This window comes from Amphiura filiformis, chromosome 17 (genome assembly GCF_039555335.1).
Source record: "Amphiura filiformis chromosome 17, Afil_fr2py, whole genome shotgun sequence".
In the NCBI taxonomy this organism is placed as follows: domain Eukaryota; kingdom Metazoa; phylum Echinodermata; class Ophiuroidea; order Amphilepidida; family Amphiuridae; genus Amphiura; species Amphiura filiformis.
The window spans coordinates 33,651,911-33,677,649 of record NC_092644.1 but is presented as its reverse complement, the minus strand read 5'-3'; the positions used below and the strand labels follow the sequence as shown (position 1 = coordinate 33,677,649).

The 25,739-nt window shown below is 35.7% G+C and overlaps 2 protein-coding genes across 8 annotated transcripts in view; one reads left to right on the top strand and one right to left on the bottom strand.

The window, feature by feature from the left end:
* LOC140137669 (LIM/homeobox protein Lhx3-like) overlaps positions 1-25,739 on the bottom strand; it is a 101,686-nt gene that overhangs the window by 32,356 nt on the left and 43,591 nt on the right. The gene's annotated exons all lie outside the window — the stretch shown is intronic.
* On the top strand, positions 11,989-25,229 carry LOC140137663 (uncharacterized). Its single transcript, XM_072159398.1, has 12 exons — positions 11,989-12,337; positions 14,837-15,080; positions 15,965-16,236; positions 16,861-17,070; positions 17,494-17,733; positions 18,635-18,711; positions 19,501-19,691; positions 20,109-20,222; positions 21,482-21,700; positions 22,067-22,225; positions 23,304-23,493; positions 24,219-25,229. The coding sequence occupies exons 1-12, from the start codon at positions 12,033-12,035 to the stop codon at positions 24,419-24,421; spliced, it is 2,424 nt and encodes an 807-aa protein (XP_072015499.1). The 5' UTR covers positions 11,989-12,032; the 3' UTR covers positions 24,422-25,229.

Genomic DNA, 25,739 nt, shown 5'->3' with positions numbered 1-25,739 from the left:
TAATATAATGCTATCTACGGAAGATAACAATTGAAACACTTTCTAATATAATGCTAACAATTGAAACACTTTCTAATATAATGCTATCTACGGAAGATAACAATTGAAACACTTTCTAATATAATGCTATCTACGGAAGATAACAATTGAAACGATTTCTAATATAATGCTATCTACGGAAGATAACAATTGAAACACTTTCTAATATAATACTATCTACGGAAGATAACAATTGAAACACTTTCTAATATAATGCTATCTACGAAAGATAACAATTGAAACACTTTCTAATATAATGCTATCTACGGAAGATAACAATTGAAACACTTTCTAATATAATGCTATCTACGAAAGATAACAATTGAAACACTTTCTAATATAATGCTATCTACGGAAGATATCATATTACAGCTGATGGAGTACTATCAGCTATTGCTATCTACAGAACTGTATGCTATCTACAGAAGATAGCAGTGAAATACTTTCTAATATAATGCTATCTGCGGAAGACTGCATGGTTACCATCATGCAGAAGATACTGCAGCATAGCTAAGCTACTGCTTTTATGAAGAGAGCTGATATTATACCCTGCAAGACACAGAAGTTAGCATTGTAACGCTTTTTTACCGAAGTTAGCTTTGTATTTTTTTAATATAATATGTACGTATACTGATGGAGAGAATAGCAATTTAATCCACAACTGAAGAAACAATTTCATACTGTTTATAAATAGCATCGTCGTTTCATTGCTATCTACTGAAGATAGCAAGAAGATATTACTAAATCACAGTCTTAAGTTATATTCAAAAGATATTACTCATATACACTATGAAAATATGCAAAATTATAAATGAAAACTTCATAAATAAACTCAACAAGCTCCAAGTAAAGTTGTCTAAATCATAAAATACGTTAAATCACCAATAAAACTAAGATATGTTTTAAAGATATTTTAAAGATCTTTTTAGATACGAGGTAAAAAAACAAAATGCTCTTTTATTACTTCACTGCTATCTATTTAAATGCAGTATTCATAAGTATCGTTTAGTAGATCATGCTTGCGGATTTCAACAGCTTACCGCGCTACAACTCCGTCTAATCCCATGTCTTTGTTTTTAATTACTACTATTCAACAAGATAACTTGTTTTAAAGACTAGAAACAAAACATCGCTCATGACGTGTATTATGAACAAAAGAGTTAATTTTGGATACGATACTCAATTAAGATATAATTAGAATTGCGTTCTTGTCATGTGTATCTAACGACACGCTTATTCCTATAAACATACAAAGGCGGCATAATAATGACGTCATATTCATGCATGGGAAACAAATGCAACTAATAGCTGACACGTGACCACAAAAATCATTAGAAATAATTTGATAGAATCTTGCTCATTCATGTCAGACTTGTGCAAGTGTTCATGTACATGAGCTAAAGTCAACGTAAATGTGTGTATGCTCACAAGAACTTTGTCGAGTCTGCTGCTAATTCATCATCGTTATCATAATCGCATGCAATTAGCTAAAACACTATTTACAAACAAGGGTAGATCACGTGTTGGACCATAGGTGAAACCAACTATACAAAAACAATACCTTTTAAAACATTTTCAATGCCACATTTATTATTCGCATGGTTTTTTTCTCCTAAAGTGGCTACATTATACTCCTAGTTTTGATTGGTTAAAAAATACATAATGATGTCCCTGCATTTTTAAATAAATTAGCAAATTTGATGAAAAAAGTAACAATTTGATTTTATAGAGCAAAATTTATCATAATCGCGCGCTTAAAAGTGGACAGATGTGTTAGCCCACGACGGCTCTACAATTAAATTCAGACAAGATACGTATTACGATGTATTTTGACCGGCTCATTGACGTATGTGTGTATTTGGTAGGTAGCTAGGTGTTTGAGTTCATTGTTGAAAGTTCCTGAAACACGATCCAGTCATTTTACTTCTTCAGCCAATATTTAACAAGCCTGATCTCTCACTCTGTGTAATGCATGGTCAATATACCCGACTGGTTAATCAAGGCTGGTCAGTTTGAAGTCCGCTAGTGTCCATTTGTGTCTTTATTTGATTTAAACTGGCCTGGCCTAAGCTCTCACACATTTTGTGTACTATCTTTCAATATAATTCTACTTCAAAAGAGACAGTGCAGAGATGCGTTTAAACTGGTTTTTTTACACTGTTAAAAACGGTTGTTTACAAGCTTAAACGTAGTATAGCGTCGTTTACTATATGAACCAAATTGTTGTTTACAGAATTACCCAAATTGTGTAAAATGTTACCCAACATTTTGTAAAATTTGGCTAAATTTTAAAACAAGATGAAATATTGTTAAACGACAACTGATATGTTCAAATAATAAATACACTGTTTAAAACGATGTTTAAAAATTTAAACATCGTTGTTAACGAGTGATCTTTAACATCTTAATTAACATCTTAAACATCCTATTTAAATACTTTAAGCAACTGGTTGTTCAGTTCATCGTTAAAACCTGGTGTTGTTTAAACTTAGCAGTGAAGTTCAATGTTTTAACAGCCATTCTATATCAGGGTTTAAGAAATGCATATATTTTAAGACAAACCAAGCATAATGCCATTGGCACACTAAGATGTAGTATTTTATAACAAGTTCTGGCACATTAATTAAAGAGCACTTGTTTCCCGTTTTTCTGAGTATTATCGATACTCCAGATTTTATTGATACGTATTGTTATCTACCGTAGATAGCATTTGACACGTATTACTATCTGCTGTAGATAGCATTTAAACTCTTCACTGATGATATAGTATACATTTAACACTCTGCTGTTGTGTGTTGATGGTATGAACCGTACGAATTGCCATACTGTTTGACTGTACGCTATCAATGCTATCTACTGTAGATAGCATTGTACTCTCATTTTACACGTCACTTTATATGATGTTAAATGTTATTGTCGGTTAGTTTGTTTTGAAGGTGAAAACATATTACTGATAAAATGTTTTAAAACATGTCTTAACATATACTTGCATGTAAAGATATCCTTTTCACATTTCACATTTTTTTACATTCTACAAAACGAACTCTGAAAATTAATGATAGAAATCACGCAAACGGCCACAATTCCTGCCAAAAAGCCAACATATCAATCCTGAAAACATTCTTAATCGGCTTGTCAAGCACCAGCCATCATTTTATGATAAATCACACTCGACAGAAGGTGTGATAGGCCAACACTCTAGGCCTATTGACAAGTTGGTGACTTTTATAAGCGATTTGCCAATTTCTATATCACACTAGCGTGTTGACATTAAACTCAAATTAAGGTGACACTGGTCGCGTTTTACTATATTCAGAATTTAAATTTTATAATGATTTTTCATCATTTTTTTTAATATTGTAAGCTTGTTTGTTTTAAGAAATATTTATGTGAGAATAAATTTCTTATTATTCATTCTTCAGAGCCTAATTGTTTTAAGTACAGTATTATAAAAATGATTTTATATTTCATTTTGATTTATAATTTATTTTTAAGTATCTTATAAATTACCACAAACTCATTGAATAACATATAAAAAATTGTGTATTCGCTAGGATTTGTCGGACGACCTGTACTATGCATACACATCCACATACGTCCACGTGTTACTTTTAGTCAAATGCAATCGACTATCTTTTTCTTTTCTTTTTTCTTTTTCTTTTTCTTTTTTCATAAAAATGTCAAATAACTTGATAAACTATCCATCATCACCTTCATCAGTTGCAAAGATTAATTTATGTCACATTGACTAAGTTTACATGGTATACCCGGCACGGTCACTCACACTCACTCGATTAATCACGAGTGTAGAATTAATCAAAATACAAAGTAAGCATGTAGCTACTTTGTATATGCTCTCTCCTCAGTATTGTATTTGTAGTTACAATGTGTCTATATGGCTTACTCAAGTACAAATAATGCAATTTAATTAATTAAAAACGACAAAAATCTGCTTCAGAAGTCCATGTATCATGCCGCGAATTTCTGTCTTTCTTTATACTTTTGTATGGAATTGTATTTTTTCGGCACCAATATTCTTTAGGTATATACTTCTGTAGAGGTGGACGACCAGATTGACAGCTTCACATCCTCATTCCATAGCAAATTTGAGATTGTGGTGTCTAAAAAAACCTCAGATTTTTCTAACTCCCAGTAATAGTTTAGGTCTCATACATGCTTCCTTTAGTTTGTATGATCAAAACTATGATAGCCTCATCCTGAATTCCCTATTTTGCATTTTCTAAGATCCAACTCCCTGAAGCTATTCAACTCAAAATTTGGAGTTCGATTGGTTATAAGCCTCCATGTAAGGTAGAATATACTATACGAAAAGTTTGGAGCACTCACCCTTTGCATACATATGCGAAATAAAGATTTGTAAACTGTGCCTGCATGTGTCCCATCATTAAATTCTCAAGTAAAACTTATTTTCACCATCAAAAGATTAACATACCGAAAAGTACATGTATAATTATATTGTACCTCAATATCAAGATGTGCCTGACATTTGCCTCGTATAGCCGTTTCATTATATATAAATGTTTCTAAAATCTAAAATAATACAGTTCATTATTTTCTCGCTATTTAAGTGTGATTATATATTAATTTAAAGGATTTTCAGTAATTATAATCTACCAAAACACGTTTCAAAGCGTAAAAAGGCGCCAAAGTTTAAAAATTCTTTTTTAATGAGCAAGAAACAACAAATTGTTCATCTCAGCCCAGTCTAGTCTGTTTCATTGCTCACAAAGCAAACGAGGTTTGTATATAGTCTTGCACATAAGATATATTTATAGTGTTCTAAATATCACCACTCACACTATAGGATCCACAACATGCTCATCTATCAGGGGCACAGTTCTTAAACCCCAATACATTTGTACATTCATTGAATGACCTTAAAAAATTTGGGTACAAAAACTCATACTCTGCAACTTGAGGTCAAATGTTGTACTATGATTATGTAATTGAGGTTATTGGACTATGCCATTGGAATGAGGCTATTGTGGTCCATCGTGTCATATAATGTTTTGAAATAACAAGTGCATGAACTTTTTTGTTAGGTCGTCCTGTATTCCGATCAGGTGAAATCGTAGCTAGGCAATCAGCTAATAGATTTGCCCGCAATACTCGGCTCAGCTCAGTCGCCGGCTATATAGCTCGCTCCGACGGCACATCAGTCCATTCTGGCATTCTCTATATACCATTCGCTCTGTTTTATCTTTGATTTAAACCTTTGCAGATACAGGCGAACGATAACACCATTTTAGCAAATTAAAAAAATTGCTATCACTATAAAATAGTAAACCATATGTTATAATCTTTTTGTGGAATACGAATGGGTGTAAAACGCAGCACAAAGGCTCATCATCTGTATAAAGCAGTAAATTCACAGTCGTAAGAGAAGATATAAAGTAACATAAATGATCACAATTATTGTCAGATGTTCAAGCTTAATGTGTTAACGTAACATTTAAAAAGCTTAAGGATTTTCACTCCATTTTATGTTTAAGCTTAAGTTTAAGTTTCCCCATCTAAATATGTTTTGTTTTTAATATGTTATTTTTCTCCTCTTGAATTTTGAGGCTGCTATCTACTGAAGATAGCAATATAAATAATATAAATTAATTATTATTACAAAATAGCACTACTCCTATAGGTGGCTACATTAAATTAATTAAAATGCATATTTTTATAGGCCAAATCGCTCTATGGATTCAAACAATCTACATTCCTAAAGCGCATACTCTGATCAAACTACAATCAACCATAGCACCCAGATCCAGGTCCCAAATTCCAAACGGGTAAACAATATGTAGTTAATTCGTTGCAAAACTTACTTTTACAATTATAATTTTAGATACTTACTATATACCTATTTACAAAATCATCAATGTTATCTACGGAAGACAACAACATCATATTCCCCATATAAGCTGCGGAAGATTTTAAATATTGGATGCCATTTATATGAAGCCTACAGGATTGGAGCTGCCCTATGGCACTTGGCCCATTTCCACCTTAATGACCCCCACCCACCCGTTCTGGAGCCACTGTTTTCTATCTTCTGAAGATAGCAATGTAAATGGTACAGGCTTCACTCTTAAAAACCGGTAATAAGTAGAACCTAAAATGGTTCTTGTGATGTCCTGTATGTTGAACCATGGTTCTACAAAGAACAGAAAGGGTTCTGAAAAGGTTAGAAAGAACCATTTTAGATCTGAAAATGGTTCTGAAAAGACCAGAAAGAACCATTATGGGGTCTTGCAAATTTCAAGAACCCTTCTCTCTTACAGGTTCTACATACAGGACAGCCAAGACCCTTTTTTCCGAAAACAATGTTATCTACAGAATGTGATAACATTACCTGAGCATACCTTACGTGACCATTCCATCGTAATAGTATTAAAAAAGAGTTAGGCGTAAAAAATGGTAATATCGGAATAATTGTCCATAAGTCATTGGAAAAATACATGTCGTTATTAAAAGGCAATGACTCCTGGATATAAATTTTAAAGGTAAAAATGGTAGAATGGTAACATCTTCTACATCTTCTTCATGTAGGGACTAAAAAAATATTCACTGAAGTCATCTTTTTCAATTGAACTCTTTGGAGAATAAAAAAATACAAAAGGATGAAGTTCGATGCCTTTGTAAAATATAAAATGTGACCTTTATGAAAAATAGTATATCTTTTGTGTTTTATGAATAGTAAAATATTGATATTTTTTATCTTGGTATTTTATTATAAGAAATATTATCTTTCGTGTTGCCACATGTTTGCTGTTAAAGTGTAGGCCTATATATTCAATAGGTATATATGGCAACATATCTGTAGCTATATGTCTCTGGCAATTCGTCGTTAAAGAGAGTCTCGCGGCGTCCTTTTGCCCGTGCAAAGTGTAATCACAGGAAATCATGTCATCTCGTCTCTTGCGCCATGAGGCTGCCGGAGGGAAATAAAATACTAACACTATGTAATAAAGAGGTAAAGTGTTAAAAACCAGAGCGACTTTTAACGAAAATAACATCGACTTCTTGTCGACCTGAGGCTATAAAACTATACTTACTATAGTACAAACGGGGAACATACTATACAGTTGAATCTATATGCTGGCGAAGATGCGTTGTATCATAACAATAGATTGCGATGTACGTATTTTTTTGTATAGCATTAAAAAAGCAATTTTCTATTCGATTTTTTTTTGCAATGATAATACACAAAAATCAAAAGTTTGATCATATCTGGTTTTAATATTTTTGCTTGACTCTATAGCCCCATTGGCAGTATTAAAGAATCCGCCAAGACTATTGACCTTAGGAAGGTAGATATTGTTGTCATTCGGTGCGACTTAACGACGTTTCTGTAACGGGTTGAACCGGCAGAATGATTCTACGGGGCCACGATTACACACAGGGAAATTGCATTTCGCACGCCGCCTAGACCACCACATAATCTAATCATCTCAAAATAGTCTCCGAGCCTTCTGCTGTAATTTGATTTTGTATTTTTCTACTCTTTTCTAGCCTTTTTCTTCTGTTTCGCGCGCGCGCAAGATAGGATGCAAGGACAAAAATGTAACAACACGCTACATGTTTTGAGCAAAGAAATATCAAGCATCTAGATTTCATCCAAGCTGTATAAATTGTTTAATATGCAAAGATAACTTGGGCGGGGGATTCTTGTTATATTATACAAAAATAACTTGGGCGTTTCGCTGATCCGGACGTATCTTTCAAGAGCCTCTTGGTCTTTATTTGTCTAAAGTTTGTTACGGACAATGATATTCTAAGTATCGCTTTTATGCAACAAATATCGAGCTATTTAGCATCTTTCTAAACCGACACACGTAGTCCACATTTAAAATAATATTTGCCTTTTGTGCGTACTTACAAAAAAAAAGGCCTCAAGAAAAATAAACAGCGACTGGCTCCTTTATACGAACGTAATTGTTCTTGAAAATCTAATCTGAAGTAAAACACAGCGCCAGGCGAGAGGTAACTGTTACTAGTAGTTTACACGAGAAATGGTTTTCTAATGCGTGTGTCAACATCCCCGTATGTCGTATCTTTAGCCTTAGACACGAGTGTTTGGGGGAAAACATATCAGAGAGCCGCTTTTGACTTGTTTGACGCCTGTATAACATCGGCTTGTATCCCCGTAATTAGACAACTATTAAATTGTCATTAAGGGCGTAGAAAATATACACGTCAAGTCAAACGATCGAGCTAGGGGGACGTTTAAAATTGCACAGATTTACAAGTATACCTACTTAACAGCGCAGATTTCAACATTGATTTTATAGTGTGAAAGGATTGCGGTGTTTTAAAAATCTTTCGTTGGGTTTATTGTGAAGCAAAGGTTATTCATTTTAAGAATATTTGCTGTCATTAAAGGTAATATTTTAAGACTTCCCCCTTTCAATTTGATGCGTAAATGTGTTGCGCTTACAAGTAAAGGTGAAATCTTTTAGTTCAAAATGGATTTGTACTTCGATCTTCCCTCATTAAATTTTAACTTTTAAAGGGTTGTTGCCCCCTAGTAATGGCTGGTTTTCGTCTTTATAGGCTATATTTATATGCGAGTTATGTTTCGATGATGACATTTTTAACTGAAGTTTTAAAGCAGGAGACACTGTCGGACATCGTAAATCAGTATTTCTCCTTAATTTTCGGTAGTCACTGAATTTGTATTATATAGTCCTATATCACATGCAGACAGTATAGTCACTGTATTAATTTGCAACATTGAGATTCCTTCGACATCCGGGAGCCTTACGGAATGAATGCCACGAATAGCATCATTTAGAGGTTAGCAAACAAGGTATGCTCCAGGAGCATTACATATTGAAGGAATCTTAAAAACTTGTTCTCGATATACACCGCTGTTGGAATGACGCAAAATCCGCAAGTAAGTCGCCCGAGAGAACAAACAACGACTGGCAAAGAGGTTAAGGTCCTTGGTGACCTTTAAAAATGGCTGCTGACAGACGATAGTAAATAAACCGGTAAGTGCTGATGAGAAGCTGCAAACAGTGTTATTATTGCAAGAACCAACAAGGCGGTAGAGGAAGCACCTCTGCGCACTTGTTCTCGCTGGGATAAGAGGAATTATAAATTCCCAATCACTCTATATCGATGTTTAGATTGCCTGACCGACAACTAATCAATAGATCGGCAATCGACAACGACCGTGACGTCATTGACTTATAATACAGTGACTTGCCGCGCTGTCTTGGCTTTACACATGCGTAGTGTTTAACTTTATTATTTTGATATATTTTGATATTAAAAGGCCAAGGAAAGTCGATTTTGAGTTTCCCGTCACCCGCCCTCACTTCATTTTCTGACCCTCACTTGAATTCATTATTGTGATTTTCCAAAAAATACCAATGAAAACTGGTTATATTTGCAAAAAAAATTATGAATATCCCTTTATTTTTTGTGGAAAAATCAAAATCAAAACATACATTTTGCTGTCAACCTTGCAGACTCTTTGTAGTATACTTTTGAATCTCATTTGGGCGAAACATCCATCTTCAAGTGCGTGAGCAGCAAATAACAACACATTTTACATGCGTGTTGGTCATATAATGAAAGGCAGACAAATAATGAATAATGAATAATGAAAAAGTTACCTCACTTGCGTTCAGAAATTATGTGACGGGAAACTCAAAATTGACTGTTAGGGGCCTAATAGGCCTAGTATATGTAGGCCTACTTTATTAAAACACTTCATTATTTTTATATAAACTGAGAAGAGATCTATAAATCATAATTGATATTATTTATAGGCCTAAAAAAACGTTTGTTTGGCGTATTAAACATGAAAAAAAAATAGTGTAGGCCTAGGTAGTAGGGATTTTTATTATTTTTTTAGTATATCCAAGGGCATTCTTTGTGATAAAAAGTTACCAGTGCAACTTTTAAAGCTGTAAATTGCGTTTGATAAAAACCTTGGATATTTTCTTCTTTTTTTTTTTTTCTTTTTTTTTAAATTAAATTTTTCTTCTTTTTTTTTTTCATTTTTTAGGCCTTATTGATATAGCCTTTGTATCTATTTTACTCTGAGTTGAGAGTCAGTCTTTTAAATGTCATCAATACTTCAATAGTTTATAATAAAAGTTCTGCAATAACATTGTAATTTTAAATTTGTAATAATCAAGTTTCTTCTTTCTTTCGTTTGTTCTTGCTTGCTTTCTTTGTTCTACTTGTCATCATAGGCCGGGGTCATAGCACATCGTCAGTGCATGCACATGTAGGTGCCCGGGCTAATATTGATCAACTGCATGACTGAAGTAGGATGAGGAGGTGCGATCATCGAGATAAAATCTGGATGGTGCGATGATGTCAAGATCGATTAGGAGATTATAATCCCTCTTATCCCAGCGAGAACAAGTGCGCAGAGGTGCTTCCTCTACCGCCTTGTCAAGAACCATTACATTTTTTAATCAAAAGTAATCTTTTGATCCTCTATTTTCTTAAAAGTAGTTTGGTTTAATCGCCAGTAATGAATATTTTGTGAAATTGTGCATTTCTTACCACGTAAATTCTGTACCCGTTTTCCTATCGACTGTATTGTGTTGGATCGTATGCAAATATGCAGTACCGGCGGTGTGTGTTTTCAAAGCTTTCCGAACTTTTCCCACCGTTTTGGGCATTTGATACACCTTCTTTAATGTCTAATATCATAGGAGAATGAAAAAAAACATTCTCAATAGGCTGATTGAATAAGTTATACCATATTTAACACACCAAGTCAAAATTATGTAGTAAGCGGGTCCATCATCCATGACATGTACGTTAGCGTGGACATTGTGGATAAAAGGAAGGAAGTTGCAGACTCAAAAATAGACATATTTAATGTATAAATTTTAAACAGCTTAGTTGACTACTGCAGTGAGGTAAGCTTATTATGACATGCGTAAGTTATTTATAAATATAAGTATTTTAAGCTAATTCTCTATAATTTAAAAAATTGTTGTTTTTCTGTAATGATTTTTGCTTGTGGTTTAATATGAGAATGGAGTCTTGTTACATTTTATGGTGGTTACATTTATCATTTGCATTGCAAGTACTCAACATATCAGATGAATAATGTTGGGCTCAACCGGTATTGCATGTCTACTGATCCAATATCCGATTACGGTATATAATTTCGTTTTTAACTCTGACTCTGTTTATATATTTTGTGTTACTCCCCCATTGGATGTTGTGTCATATTTTCCCTGTTTTTTATATAATTTCAGTCGATGTCTAATCTGATTTTACAAATTTTACAAAAATTACAAACTGTAATGTTTTTGTAATTTTTTTTTCAAATTAACTGTGAATGATCCTAGCACCTCAGAATAGGATAAAAAAATGTAAATTTATATTATCTGGTCGATATGACATCAGATCCGATAATCGGTCGAGCCCTAAGTAGGCCTACATGTATACCTTCGCTCAACTTGCTTTAGATAACTGACCTCCATGAGCATTCAAAAGTTGAGTTATCCAGATTCCACATTCTGGTTCTATATAGTTAGGCCCAATCACATAATGTGGTTAACAAAAATAAACACTCATTGATCATGTCAGATAAGTATGTATTATACTCTTTTAATTAATCATACTCAGTCCATATCTTTATTATTGGGCTATACAATTTAAGCCTACTCATGTATTGTAAACATTTCATTTGGATAAACATAGCTTGACGAACGCCCGCATAGCTGGTTTGCTCAGGATTTTGGATTGCCCAACATTTTGGGCCTTTAAATACCATGAAATGTATGTCTTGGGCAGGGGTGTAGTACCCACTTAATTAAGAATCATCTACTGTTGTATTCATTTAAGTGAAATTATTACTATACCATAGTTGGTTCAGTGACTCTTAGGTCTTATAAAATTGACATTTTCGTTCTAATCCAGAGGATTTTTATGAATTGAGGAGGGAGAGGGTATTTAAAAAAAATTTCCACTGTAAAATTTGCATTGTTAGTAGTTTTATGTCTTTTTCAGCAGTGGTCGAGGAGAGGAGTAGGACGATGGAAGAACATCAAAATGCGGTAAGGCAAATGTGTCGTGTATGTGGCCAACGACTTAAGACATGGTGTGCTAGAGCTTCGAGCAAAGCAGCACAAATTAAGGCAACTTACAATGTGGACACCTCAAGAGATGAAGCAAACGTCCACCCCCAACATCTGTGTAAGTGCTGCGATGCAGACCTGTATAAGGCAACAAGCTCAAGGGAGGTAATTTATTTTTGGGAGTCACACAATGACGTCAAATGTCAAACATGTGAAATGTACAGGTAAGTTCCCATATGAAACAAGAAGAGTCCTTAAAAAGGACATATTCCTGTGCAATGATTTATTTAAAAGATTCAAAAAGAAGAAAAAAAGTAATGAAAGTCAGACCGTATGAGTATGAAAAAAAACAGAGATCCAAGTGATTTGCCTGTAACAGACGGGTGAATCTCCGGGGTACCTTAAACAGTGCTATTTGATAGGTCGAAACAAGATCCAATGGATTTGCCCGCAATGGACGGGCAAATCTCTGGGGTACCTTAACTGGTGCTATTTTACAGGTCGAAACAAAATCCAATGGATTTGCCCGCAATGGACGGGCGAATCTCTGGGGTACCTTTACTGGTGCTATTTTACAGATCAAAACAAAATCCAATGGATTTGCCCAAAATAGAAAGGAGAATCTCCAGGGTACCTTAACTGGTGCTATTATACAGGTCGAAACAAAATCCAATGGATTTGCCCGAAATAGACAGGAGAATCGCCTATTTTATAGGTCGAAAACAAGATCCAATGGATTTGCCCGAAATAGACAGGAGAATCTCCAGGGTACCTTAACTGGTGCTATTATACAGGTGAAACAAAATCCAATGGATTTGCCGAAATAGACAGGAGAATCTCCTATTTTACAGGTCGAAAACAAGATCCAATGGATTTGCCCGCAATGGACGGGCGAATCTCTGGTGCTATTTTACAGATCAAAACAAAATCCAATGGATTTGCCCGAAATGGAAAGGAGAATCTCCAGCGTACCTTAACTGGTGCTATTATACAGGTCGAAACAAAATCCAATGGATTTGCCCGAAATAGACAGGAGAATCTCCAGGGTACCTTAACTGGTGCTATTTTACAGGTCGAAACAAAATCCAATGGATTTGCCCGAAATGGAAAGGAGAATCTCCAGGGTACCTTAACTGGTGCTATTATACAGGTCGAAACAAAATCCAATGGATTTGCCCGAAATAGACAGGAGAATCTCCAGCGTACCTTAACTGGTGCTATTATACAGGTCGAAACAAAATCCAATGGATTTGCCCGAAATAGACAGGAGAATCTCCTATTTTATAGGTCGAAAACAAGATCCAATGGATTAGCCCGCAATGGACGGGCGAATCTCTGGGGTACCTTAACTGGTGCTATTTTACAGATCAAAACAAAATCCAATGGATTTGCCCGAAATGGAAAGGAGAATCTCCAGGGTACCTTAACTGGTGCTATTATACAGGTCGAAACAAAATCCAATGGATTTGCCCGAAATAGACAGGAGAATCTCCAGCGTACCTTAACTGGTGCTATTATACAGGTGAAACAAAATCCAATGGATTTGCCCGAAATAGACAGGAGAATCTCCTATTTTATAGGTCGAAAACAAGATCCAATGGATTTGCCCACAATGGACGGGCGAATCTCTAGGGTACCTTAACTGGTGCTATTTTACAGATCAATACAAAATCCAATGGATTTGCCCGAAATGGAAAGGAGAATCTCCAGGGTACCTTAACTGGTGCTATTATACAGGTCGAAACAAAATCCAATGGATTTGCCCGAAATAGACAGGAGAATCTCCTATTTTACAGGTCGAAAACAAGATCCAATGGATTTGCCCGCAATGGACGGGCGAATCTCTGGTGCTATTTTACAGATCAAAACAAAATCCAATGGATTTGCCCGATATGAAAAGGAGAATCTCCAGGGTACCTTAACTGGTGCTATTTTACAGGTCGAAACAAAATCCAATGGATTTGCCCGCAATGGACGGGCGAATCTCTGGGGTACCTTAACTGGTGCTATTTGATAGGTCGAAACAAGATCCAAATGGATTTGCCCGCAAAGGACGGGTGAATCTCTGGGGTACCTTAACCGGTGCTGATTATAAGTTGGCATGGCCTGTATATCGGGATCATTTGATAGGTCGAAACCAAGCTACAATTAGAGGTTAATAACTGCGCGCATCGGTTATTTGGAGGGCATTATGAAAAATCTAAACATTTTGCCTTTGGAACCGAGGAATATCCCGAGGCGCAGCCCCGAGGATATTCCGAGGTCCAAAGCAAAATGTTTAGATTTTTCACAATGCCCGATATATGATGCAAAGTTATTAACCGAATTCATAACCGTCACTTTTAACTCATCACTCAACCAAATCTCAAGATTTTATTCTCCGAAATTTGATGAAAATACAAATTTTATCAAAACAAATTAAATCGCCCTTCAAAAAGTCGAACAGGCTAAAACGGACTTACCAATTACAGCACTGCGCAATCACGCCATGTGCAAATATGGTAGTTGCGTGCGCAGTATAGAGTTCGGCGCAACAGATGCGCACTACGCTGGGAAGTCATTAGCATCTGTGGAGGTCATTGATGGATATCAATAACCTCCGCGCCGGTGTGCGTATATCATCTAACGAGCATTTTAATTGGGACGCACATATGGCGTAATACGCGGAGGTTATGAATAAAATATATAAATATGGCAAAGTGTCAGTATCTTTTTAATTGCAGAAAGCAGGCCATTGGAGGAAGGCCAAAGAAGAAGCAGACAGTGGCAGCTTTGAAAGTCAAAGCAAGGAAAGATGAGCATTCAGTTGCTGCAGAGGTTGAGAATGCCTGTGATGTGTTACTATCAATACAGCCCTCTTGTAACGATGTTGTCAGCAACAAACTGCAAAAAATAGCCAGTTTTATTGTGAAAGACATGCTGAAAGAAGCAAAGGATGGATGTATTCAACTTCCAACAGGTGGACCGGTAATATAAATTGAAAACATTGTGTGAATAATTTAAAACTATTAAGGTTGAACTAGAATTACGCAGTTTGTCATTAAGGTGCCCCCACAAAAAAGGTTGGTAAATATAAAGAATAGGCCTACTATTAAAAGACTGAGTTTGAACTTGACCGGTGCATGCATGTAAGTCGGGGAGTGGATTAATGACAATGTAGGCAAAAAATGCAAATGAACTCATTAATATTCATAAATATGCAAATAACATGACACAAAAGTATACTAGCACATGAAGCCGCCATATTAGCGATATTATCTGTGTATGTTCCATAATGTACACAAATTAAATAATTTTTCTATATAGATGAATCATCTCAAATTGTGACATATTTATATTTTCTTTGAAGTACAGTATGAAGAAACCTATAGTTCAACTTTAAAAATATACTTAAATTTCATTTTTCAGTTTAATTGTTCTAGTGTGCAAATTATACATGGTTCTTCTTTCCCTGTTTACTTAGATCTGAGGGATCTGCCTGCAATGGAAATGACAATCTCCAGGGTACCTTAAATACCTTTCATTACGTTTCACTACATGACGAGAATATTGATCAAAAATTAAGTTCCCTCCTGAGGTTGGTATCTGTCAAGGAGTCTACACACCACCAGGCTGTCATTATAATGTAGCTAGAGGTAGTATGGCACACATGGGTCAATGCGTTACATCAAAATAACTTTGTGTGGTATTTGGTTCCCAGGATGTGAGTTTTGCCTGAGGCAATTTGTGATTAAATGTTGATCCCTCACTACAAGAGTTATTACCGTCAATTTGGAAGAAAAAGGAGGTGAGACATGATCAAGTCTCTCCAGGTAATAAAATGTAACACATTTTCTGTCTGTACAATCTAGAAACTATCCATGACAAAGGCGGTGATACCACGAATAACATCATCCAGAGCAAGTAAACGAACCATACAATCAAGAAACCAGATTATCGATAGGTCCACCAGAATCATCAGCGGTGGCATTGCTGAAGGACGTTTCCAAATGACTTTGTACATTCAGTCACGTAAGGAGCTAAGGGAGCAGATAATACCAAGAATTAAGATACCAAATGGTCATGAGCTGGCCATGAAGGCGGCCTTGGGATGGTCATGGCGACACATGAGACGCTTAAAGAAGTAGGTCATCAAGTAATGTAAATCATTGTATTATATATCAATTAACTTTTACCATTAATTTTGGTGTATTTATAATGTCTCTCCTTGTTTAAGGGCAAATTTCAAACCAATTCCTCGCTTTTTTGTTTGATTAAAACCCTCGTTTAGGTTTAGTTTGACAAAATGTTGACATTCTCGCTTTTTGAAAGTTAATTCACATGGATGTTTACAACTTTCATACATGATTGCCCCCCGGTCCCTCGCCTTTGTTGATATACAATTCAATGATATCAAGTGGTCGAGTATCAGACCTGAGAGTAGGTCTGTGAAAAAATATCTGTTTTTAACTAAAAAATCTGAAATTATTTAAACCATACATATTTTTGTACACAATAAGTGTACAAAAATATCTGGAAGTTGAAAAAAAAATATTCTGAAAACAGATAAATATCTGGTCTCTCATACATCTGAGCTATGCATATAATTACAAGCCTAAACTAAATGGGGAGCATTTTGATCCTCTACATGCTACTGAGGTAAATCGAACACTGATTAATATGAATGAAATTATAAGTTTAATTGTGTTTTAATTGTTATATATAACTGCTCACACAGCTGTGTTTTGTCTTTCACATCCATATGCAGGTGGCTTAAGTTGTATAACATTAAAATGGCAGGCGAGACAGCAACGCGGGTACAGATGGGTCTGCTTTTGGAACCAGCCCATCTACAGTCCACCATGCTCCCCTTTATCTTCAAACAAGAAGACGGGTCAAGCTTATGCAAGGAAGCACCCATGGTGTACATACCTGACATAATCAGCCATATTAAGTACACATTGGATCGTCTTGACAGGTAACAGAAATTAACAGAATATTTTGATTTTGACCAGTTATATATGAATTGAAAATAGCTATTGAAAAAGTGAACTTTGTCAAGAAATTAGAAAAGACATGTTTGATGCTATGGTCATGATAAGTCCATGGCTTTACCTTACCTGTTGCTGACTTCAGGTCTCAAGTCTCTACTTTTTTTGACCAGTTTGTCACACATTTGAATATTTTAATACTATAATATGTAGTGCACATCTTGACGCAGATGCTTTTCTTTTATCAAAACAGACGATAGGTCGAAACCAGATCCAAGGGATTTGCCCGCAATAGATGGACGAATCTTTAATAAGTTGAAACAAGATCCAAGGGATTAGCCGGCGACGGGTGAATCTCCAGTGTAACTTAACCATTTGACTGTGTAATGCTTTTCTTTTTTTCCAAACAGCAACAACATGCTGACCTGGGACCATCATCCCACTGATCGCATACTTGTGAAGATTGGAGCAGATCATGGTGGCGGTACAACCAAAGCGTACTACAATATCATCAATGTCGATAACACCAATTCGTGCAACGCAACAACTATATTTAGTATGTTTGAAGCTCCGGAAACGCAGGCTAACTTGCACATAGCATTGGATAGATTTGTTGAACAAGTGAACAAGTTAGAGTCAGAGACATGGAGGTAAACTTGATAATTCATGTTTGATTTTGGTCACCTTTTAATTTCTTATTATTCACAAAATATTTAAGAAATATTAAGTAATGACAAGGGCAGTTCTACAGGTTTTCTGTGCATTTGGGTCAAACAATATTATGAATGAAAATCACCAGCTTTAACATGTTTAATGGGAGTCAGATCCTTCAGTTCATATTTTTTGAGTTTTGGTTATTTTGATCCATACTATTAACATATTGATCTTATAGGAAATGAGTCAAGGAAGCCATGCACATGCTGGTAACAATTATATGTATTGGAGTTATTGAGTTATGACCGGGGGTACTCAGTACAAATGACCATACTGGGACGTGCCGCAACCATGGGTAGCCTTTTCAGCCTTCTGGTATCTCAATGACCCCTTTTTCAATCTCGAAGCCTATTTTGGTATAAGAATGGGTCCTTTTTTTCAAAATTTTCTCAATTTTTTTGGAAAACAGCCCAATTTTTCCTTAATCTAGCCAACATTTTCAAAATTTTCCCAAAAGTTTGGGAAAATTTGTAAAAACTAAGACAATTTTGGGTAAATTCGGCCGAAAATTTTGACTTTTGGTATATCAATGGGTCCAAATTTCTTGAATAATTGGTATATTTATGGGTCTACTTCCAAAATCTCAGCAGCACGTCCCTACCAAAACCAAACTTGAGTACCCCGGGTTATGACCCTGATTATGACAAACAATTGGTACAATTGAGTCATGTAATCTCACATATTGAACCCTTTTCCTTTCTATATGTGAGTGTGAGCTAACTTTTACTCAATATTGCAAAACATTTCTGATTGAATGAAAATTAAAATGAGCTATTTGAAACATGTATTTCTAGTACCCATTTTATCCAATTTTGTTACTTTTATTTATTTTCACAGAGGTATGGGATTCGAAGTTTACATGTGTGGGGACTATGAGATTATAAGAAAATTTCTGGGCCTTCAAGGAGCCTCTGGTAAGGCAGTTTAACATGATTTTAAAACCACTAAAAAGTAGTATACTTTTCTTATGTTAATACATTGTAACTATGTATTACTTGTTGAGTAAAATTTACAGAATGTACTTGTGCTGATAGTGGTTGGTTTGGTTGAGATGATTGTGTGATAGGGTGATAGTGTTGGGATGTATGTGCATTAGACACATCAACATTCGGTGCTGAAAAACGGGGATGTGCAGCCACATTGACCCCCATTTTCAACTCCCTCTCACCCAATGACCCCCTTTTTTGTTTTACTGAACTCCCTCTCACCCAATGACCCCCTTTTTTGTTTTCCTGTCTCCAAAAGAACCCCTTTTTTTCAAATAAATTGGTATCAAAATGTATCAACTTTTATATCTTAATCAAAAATGTATCCAGTCTCACCCCTTTTCTGGTCAGAATTTCCTCAGTCTCACGGAAACACCCCCGTTTTATGTGTCTAAGATCTCACTGAAAGACCCCTAGCTTAGAAACACTGTCCGCACATCTCTGTAACTTTCAAAGTTAAGTGCCCCCAGGCATCTTATTGAGGGTCACCAGTGAGAATAACCTGAAAAGGTAAATGAATGCAGGTCTAAAAGTCCAAAAACAGGCTGAAAATAAGTAAAAAATTTGTGAATTTGGACTCCGACTCAAAAAACTATGAATTCAGGTTAGAATCTGAAACTGGTATTTTGTATTACTATTTTAAGTTGTAAATAAACATTTTATGAAGGACATTGAAGGTGTTAATTCATTACACTAAATTTGTATTTTGTTTCGCAGCTACTTACCCATGCTTCTGTTGCACAGTAAGAAAAGAAAACATCAACAATACGGAAACCTACCCAAGCCGCACACTAGCACAGATTATTGAAGACTCTGAAGCTGTGGAGGCCAATGGAAATACAGTTCAAGCCAAACAGAAGCACCACAGCGTCTTTGAGAAACCATTTTTCAATATTCCCATTGAAAAGGTAAGATAATATTTAACCAGCATTTTCATTAATTAAAGAATCAATTTTTGCATTTGACAAAGGGATCATTCAGGGGGCTTGTAAAAAAAAGATGATCTTTCCAAATTGATAGTATAGTAAAGTTTGATTTGTGCTGTGAGTTCGGCTCAAAACATGCATTGGAACAGAATTTGTGACGTTATGGTCATGCATTGGAGCATTGAAGCGCTTAATATTATATTAACATCCGGGTAAGTGGAGTCGATCCACATCACATTTTGGTGTTAGTCAGAACGCGAAATCAATGTGGACTCAGTCCACTTGTATGTGGACTCGGACCTAGGTACGAGACCCCATGTCTGTAGTGAGAACACGACCTAAATGTACATAACATAATTAAATATCACAATCTTCATACTTTAAAATGTATTATTGCAGGTGTGCCCTCCAGCACTGCATATATCCCTTGGATTATGGCAGACCTTCTTCGATATGCTGGTACGGGATGTCCAATGTTTAGGAGAAGCGATAGCTGATGAACTTGCTGACATGGTATGATTGTATGCCTGGATTTCATTTGGGAGATATTTCATTCAGGATTTCATTTGGGGTGTGCTGATTTTGAAAAAGTGGACTTTTTACCAAGGGGGCAATTTTGTGGAAAGTGGACTTTCTAAAATTTGGACAAAAAATTGTAAAAAAACAACTTATTTGTCCAAAAAGTGTAAAAAACCCAAAATTTTGGGACTTTTTGTATACTTTTCCAAATTTGGATGGTGCATCGCCTGCGTATGGGCCTGGACTGGATAGAAACTTAGGTGTGAACAGAAAACAGTTTTACCAAAAACATTTTGTGGGGCTTATATCACTCAGAATGGATGCCTGCATGATTGTGTATCCTAAATGACAATCTAAATTGATCGAGTCAAATAAACAAGCAGATAATGACCAATGTGAGCAATCTTTATACACACACAATATTAATGTTGCACTTAGCATTAACAAAGGTCATGTGTGACAAAAGTGGGTGGTGATGTAATGGGTTAGGGTGGTGGGGTAAGAGGTGATGATGAGGGTTAATAATCGTGAGATAAGGATGGCGATCACGAAAGACTAGTTGTTTGAGAACCACCTTGGTATTTATGGATGCTAATGAATGGTGCATAATTAGAGTAATAAAGTGGAGAGAACTTAAGGCCAAAAAAACTAATTGTTTGTTTGTCCTCCACAGCTTTGAAAGAGGACGTGTGGGCGGGCGGATTTTCTTTTTTGGTTACTTTTTTCCCGGATTTGGAGTATTCCTGGACCTAGCTAGAGCTAAATGTTACAATCATTAAAAAAACCCATTTTTTAAATTTAATATGCAATTAAAGTTATAATTTGTGTTCATGTCATAGATTTTAATGATTTCAAATCCAATGTATTTTGAAGTCATTAAAAATAATAGACTATGACATGAACACAAGTTATAACTTTGCATATTGAAGACACAAAATGTTTTTGGGGGGCTTTTTTACTTTCAACCATGACAAATCTTAGTATTTAGCTCAGCTCTAGCTAGTTCCAGAGATACTCCAAATCTGAAAAAAATTGAAGTTTACTTATTTTTATAAAAAAACCAGAAAAAAAAACCAATATTGGTCAGGCCTTGATCTGAGGAGCGGGGGGCGGAGGACACACAAACTACTTTATTTTTGGCCTAATGTTGTAAAAGGGAGATCTGTTTTAAAAATAATCTTCATGTTTCTAAAACCAATCAACAAAATATACCTTAACTAAATTAGATTTTTAATGTTTCCATTATCTTGTAGCCAACATCAACCACAAATGGAAAATTCTCAGATTATATTCAAGTTGTCAAGGATTGCATGGAAGAAGTACAGGAGAAAAGAACACTGGCAGATGAATTACGAGACCAAGCTGTGGATATTGAGTTTCAGCAAATGTCTCAGGCATTGTTTCATCCAACTGAGCCAAGTGATCAGCAAATGAAGGAAGTTGAAGATTTGCACAAGAGGGCAAAGCAATTGGTAACCAAGTGTGATTTAAAATTATTTTAAAGGAAATTATGTAGGGACAGGCTTGTTAACAACCAGCAACGTCCCCCTATCCTTCTATTTCTGCATACACCTACCTATAGAAAGCTCAAAAAGCAAAAGTAACCAGGGGAAATCAATCCCTTATTTATAAAGCTACCGGTATATATACCAATTTGGATAATTAAAGTATGTGGTGTGATCAACATAGCTGTAAATTAAAGCCAAGTTAACTTTAAAAATAAGTTCCAACTGTACATGTAGTTATGTGCATATGACAATTGCAATCTTTTTAATTCCAAAATGTAAGGCTGCTGCTTGATATTTCCCAATACTTGATTTTTATTTCTCTGCATGTAGGATGATGAAGCAGATGGAATTCGGAAGAAGCACAAACTATCAACAACATCAAATCCACTACTGCAGAAATTGGATACAACCCTTGCCAGTTTTAAGGTGCGGAGGCAAGCTTACTTCGGTGGGATTTTCAACGGCAACCATGTGGACAAATGTTTGAAAGTGAGTGAATGTTATTATAAAATTATATAATTTCATAGCCAAGTAGAAAAGCCGCTTGTAGACAAATATCCATAGTATAGCAACTAGCTGTGCAAAGTGCATTTGCATCTTGCCCGTTTTATTATTTTTTCCAGAAGGGAAATGTGTTGCAGATATATTGTTCAAATTTTCAGACATTTTTAGTATTTGCTTCAATTGTTAAAAAATAAAAGCAGATTTGCAGAAATTCTTTATTGAATATGATATAGGTTTTGAGTGTGCATGCAATATTGAGTCGAATTTCTCTCTCAAATACTCATTTATCTATAAAATATTCTACTTACCTGGAGGTTATTCACAAGGAATTTTATGTAACTGAAGATTTAACATCACAAAATGGAAAATACATCACTGTCAAGTTGAGGGCGGGGGGGACAGTCACTCAGAAGATCCGCTACTAAGAAAGCGGCCCCCTATTCAGAAAATCAGTCACCCAGAAGGCTTATCAGAATTCTGAATAGCGGGCATGTTTTCATTTAAAATGACCACTAACCAGAAGACCCGCTAATCAGAAGGCTGTTAATCAGAAGGCCCGCTACTAATATTATAATATTTTCTGAGTAGCGGGCCTTCTGGTTAACAGGCCTATTCAGACAACCCGCCACTCAGAATTGAAGTTCTCAGAAGGGTTGGGGTCAGAGACTTTCAAATGATTAAAACAGCCCACAGAATTCTGAATAGTGGTCATTCTGAGTAGCGGGTCTTCTGGGTAACGGATACAGCCTGCTAGCCAGATAATCCGCTAATAAAAAAATGAGTAACAGCTAACAGGACTTTTATATAACATACAACAAAGAGTCCACTATTCAGAAAGTCCGTTATTCAGAAGGCCCGCTACTCAGAAAATTCTGACTAGCGGCTCCTCTGAATAATGTGTTTCTGCAGGTCTTCTGAGTGACAGGCTGCACCCGTCCAGTAGAGGCATGGTTCAGATCTTTAAAAAAAAGGATGCAGCATCAAATTTTACACATACATGTACATGAATACCCCATTTCATACTTCAAATATTACAATTGCACTATTCATTGTAATATTACAGGCTGACAACTATGAGAAAGTTCTTGACTGCATTGTAGAGGAAACAAGGAAACTCACAACATCTCTGGAACTGGACGATAGAGCAAGTGCAATAAAGATGCGTTACATGCTTCTCTTTGAGAAGTTTTCTGCCTGCCATGCCATCTACAGCACAGCAAACCCAGTAACAGCAGAGGAAATTCATGAACTTGGTGAGAATATTAATTTATATAATACCATTATTATGCAGCTTTTTTCAGATTGTATGAGTTGGGATGTGGATGGGTGGGTGTGGAAGGTATGTGCTTACCAGACTGAGTGAATATGATCTGCACTTATTCTGTCATATGTGTTGAAATGAAAATGGATTTCTGATTAACTACAACCGATCTCCTTTTATAATATGCAGGTTTAATTGACAAAACTAATGCAATATATTATAATAATAATATTGATTCTAAAACTGACCTTTTTTTGAGTGGGAAATTTTCACCTCCAATCCTGAACACATCATCAGCCCTATACTGATCATCTGGCAGGAAATAGTTGAATGGTCAAAGCTGTTTTTGAATTTTTGCACTCAAAAATAGTGAGTCCAATTGCCTAGATTTACAAATATTATAATTGTTTACTACCTGGATGAATATCTTCACAAACATATTTTATATAACCAAATGATATACAATGGCTGGAGGGCATTGGAGGGCAAAATGAATTTCAGGGTGCAAAATCAAATAAATAAACAAATTGTGTAAAATTGCTGCAAAAGGTTGACATTTTTGTGTTTTGTGGTTTTTAAGGCTGACAAGATGATAGTGGTGGGCAATCTGTGGGGGGGGGGGAAAGTTTTGTGGGGAAAATTCATTCAGGCACTCAATTTTGTACTATATCAATAACAGCTTATATATAATGTCCATTATTTGCTCTATTTTCACAGAAAGGAACATAGACTTATTGATCAACCACATAAAGCACAAATGGCCAAAGAAGCGGTTTACGCCAAAACTGCACCTACTATACAAGCATGTGGTGCCATTTATGAAGAGGGTTGGGTTTGGGTTGGGAAAGTTTGCAGATCAGGGGGGGGGGAACAGCTTCACCACAAATGCAACATTCTTGGACGCAGATTTGAGGGAGTAAAGAATACTAATGGTAGCAACCCAAATTTAGCGTTTTACACTGCGATAATGAAGGAACATATCCTCACAAGTCATCCAGATATCAGAGCTCTAATTCCAGAACAGTAAACCAATGTTTATGTTCCTTCATTATCGCAGCAGCTTAACTTTTACATATTGTGCCAGCTATAAGGGATATATGTGACCATACAGCACGAATGAGCTGTAAATCCTAAATTGTATTCTGAGTTACAGTGTAAAATGTGCTTCAAAACTTTTAAATATGCTAATTACATACCTTATTTGCATAATTTATGAATATTTTATGATTATCAAGCAAACAACCTTGTGAACAGATTGGGGCGATTTTTGGCCTTCCCGGCCCGGAGGGGGCTCATGATTATTGCACAGCCTCTTAACATCACCTATTTTCTCGGAGACTATCACACGTTCCTCAAACTTGGTGGGTGGGTGCATCTTGATCCCAGACAGGACAAGTTTGTATTGGTTAGTGGGTCAAGGTCACCAAGGGGTCATCAGAGGTCAAATTACTTAAAACTGTTAAAAAATTGTGAATACAATTCATAATTCTAGAAGCTATTGAGTATTTATAACATCTGCGTTACTTTTTGTGCAGACTTTATGTGGTCCATGTAGCCAATTTTAATCCTGTGCAAGGCCAGGTATGGATGTACAAGCTTAAAAATAATAAAATTTATGTAAATTGGTATATTTCAAGGTTTTTAATGCTGGCAGCTTAACTTGCAGTAAGTTATGGTAATGGTTTAGTGTAAGAGAAGGAACTTGTTGGGGCATAATACTTCTGTTATACAATTGAATACCTGAGTGGAAGAAGGGCCCAACTCCATCAAAACTGTTTTTGAGATATTAAGAAAAAACTTAATATTTGGAAAAGTTTTATAGACAGAATGTTTTCATCTTCAGGAACCTTTAATACATGGCCATACATTATTACATACATTCAAAATCATATATGATGTTTCCATGGCAACGGTACATGTCTTAATACGAGCTGGAGTTGGGCCCTTCTTCCACTAATAGACTGCAAGCGGTAGTTCCGTAAGCAGATGTGTTATAAATAGCTACAGAAATTTGGTAATTATCCATTAATTGCACAAGTAGAAGCATGTAATATGTTAGCAAGAAAGTTTATTGTAGTGAAAAGCGGATTTCATGGAGGAACAGAAATTCCTCTTTAACCCAATATTTGTGGAAGAAGGGCCCAACTCCATGGAGTTGGGCCTTTCTTCCATGAAAACCATGATTAAGTGTACGTGGAAGACTATTTAGAGAGTGGATTTTGGCTCATCTTTCACACA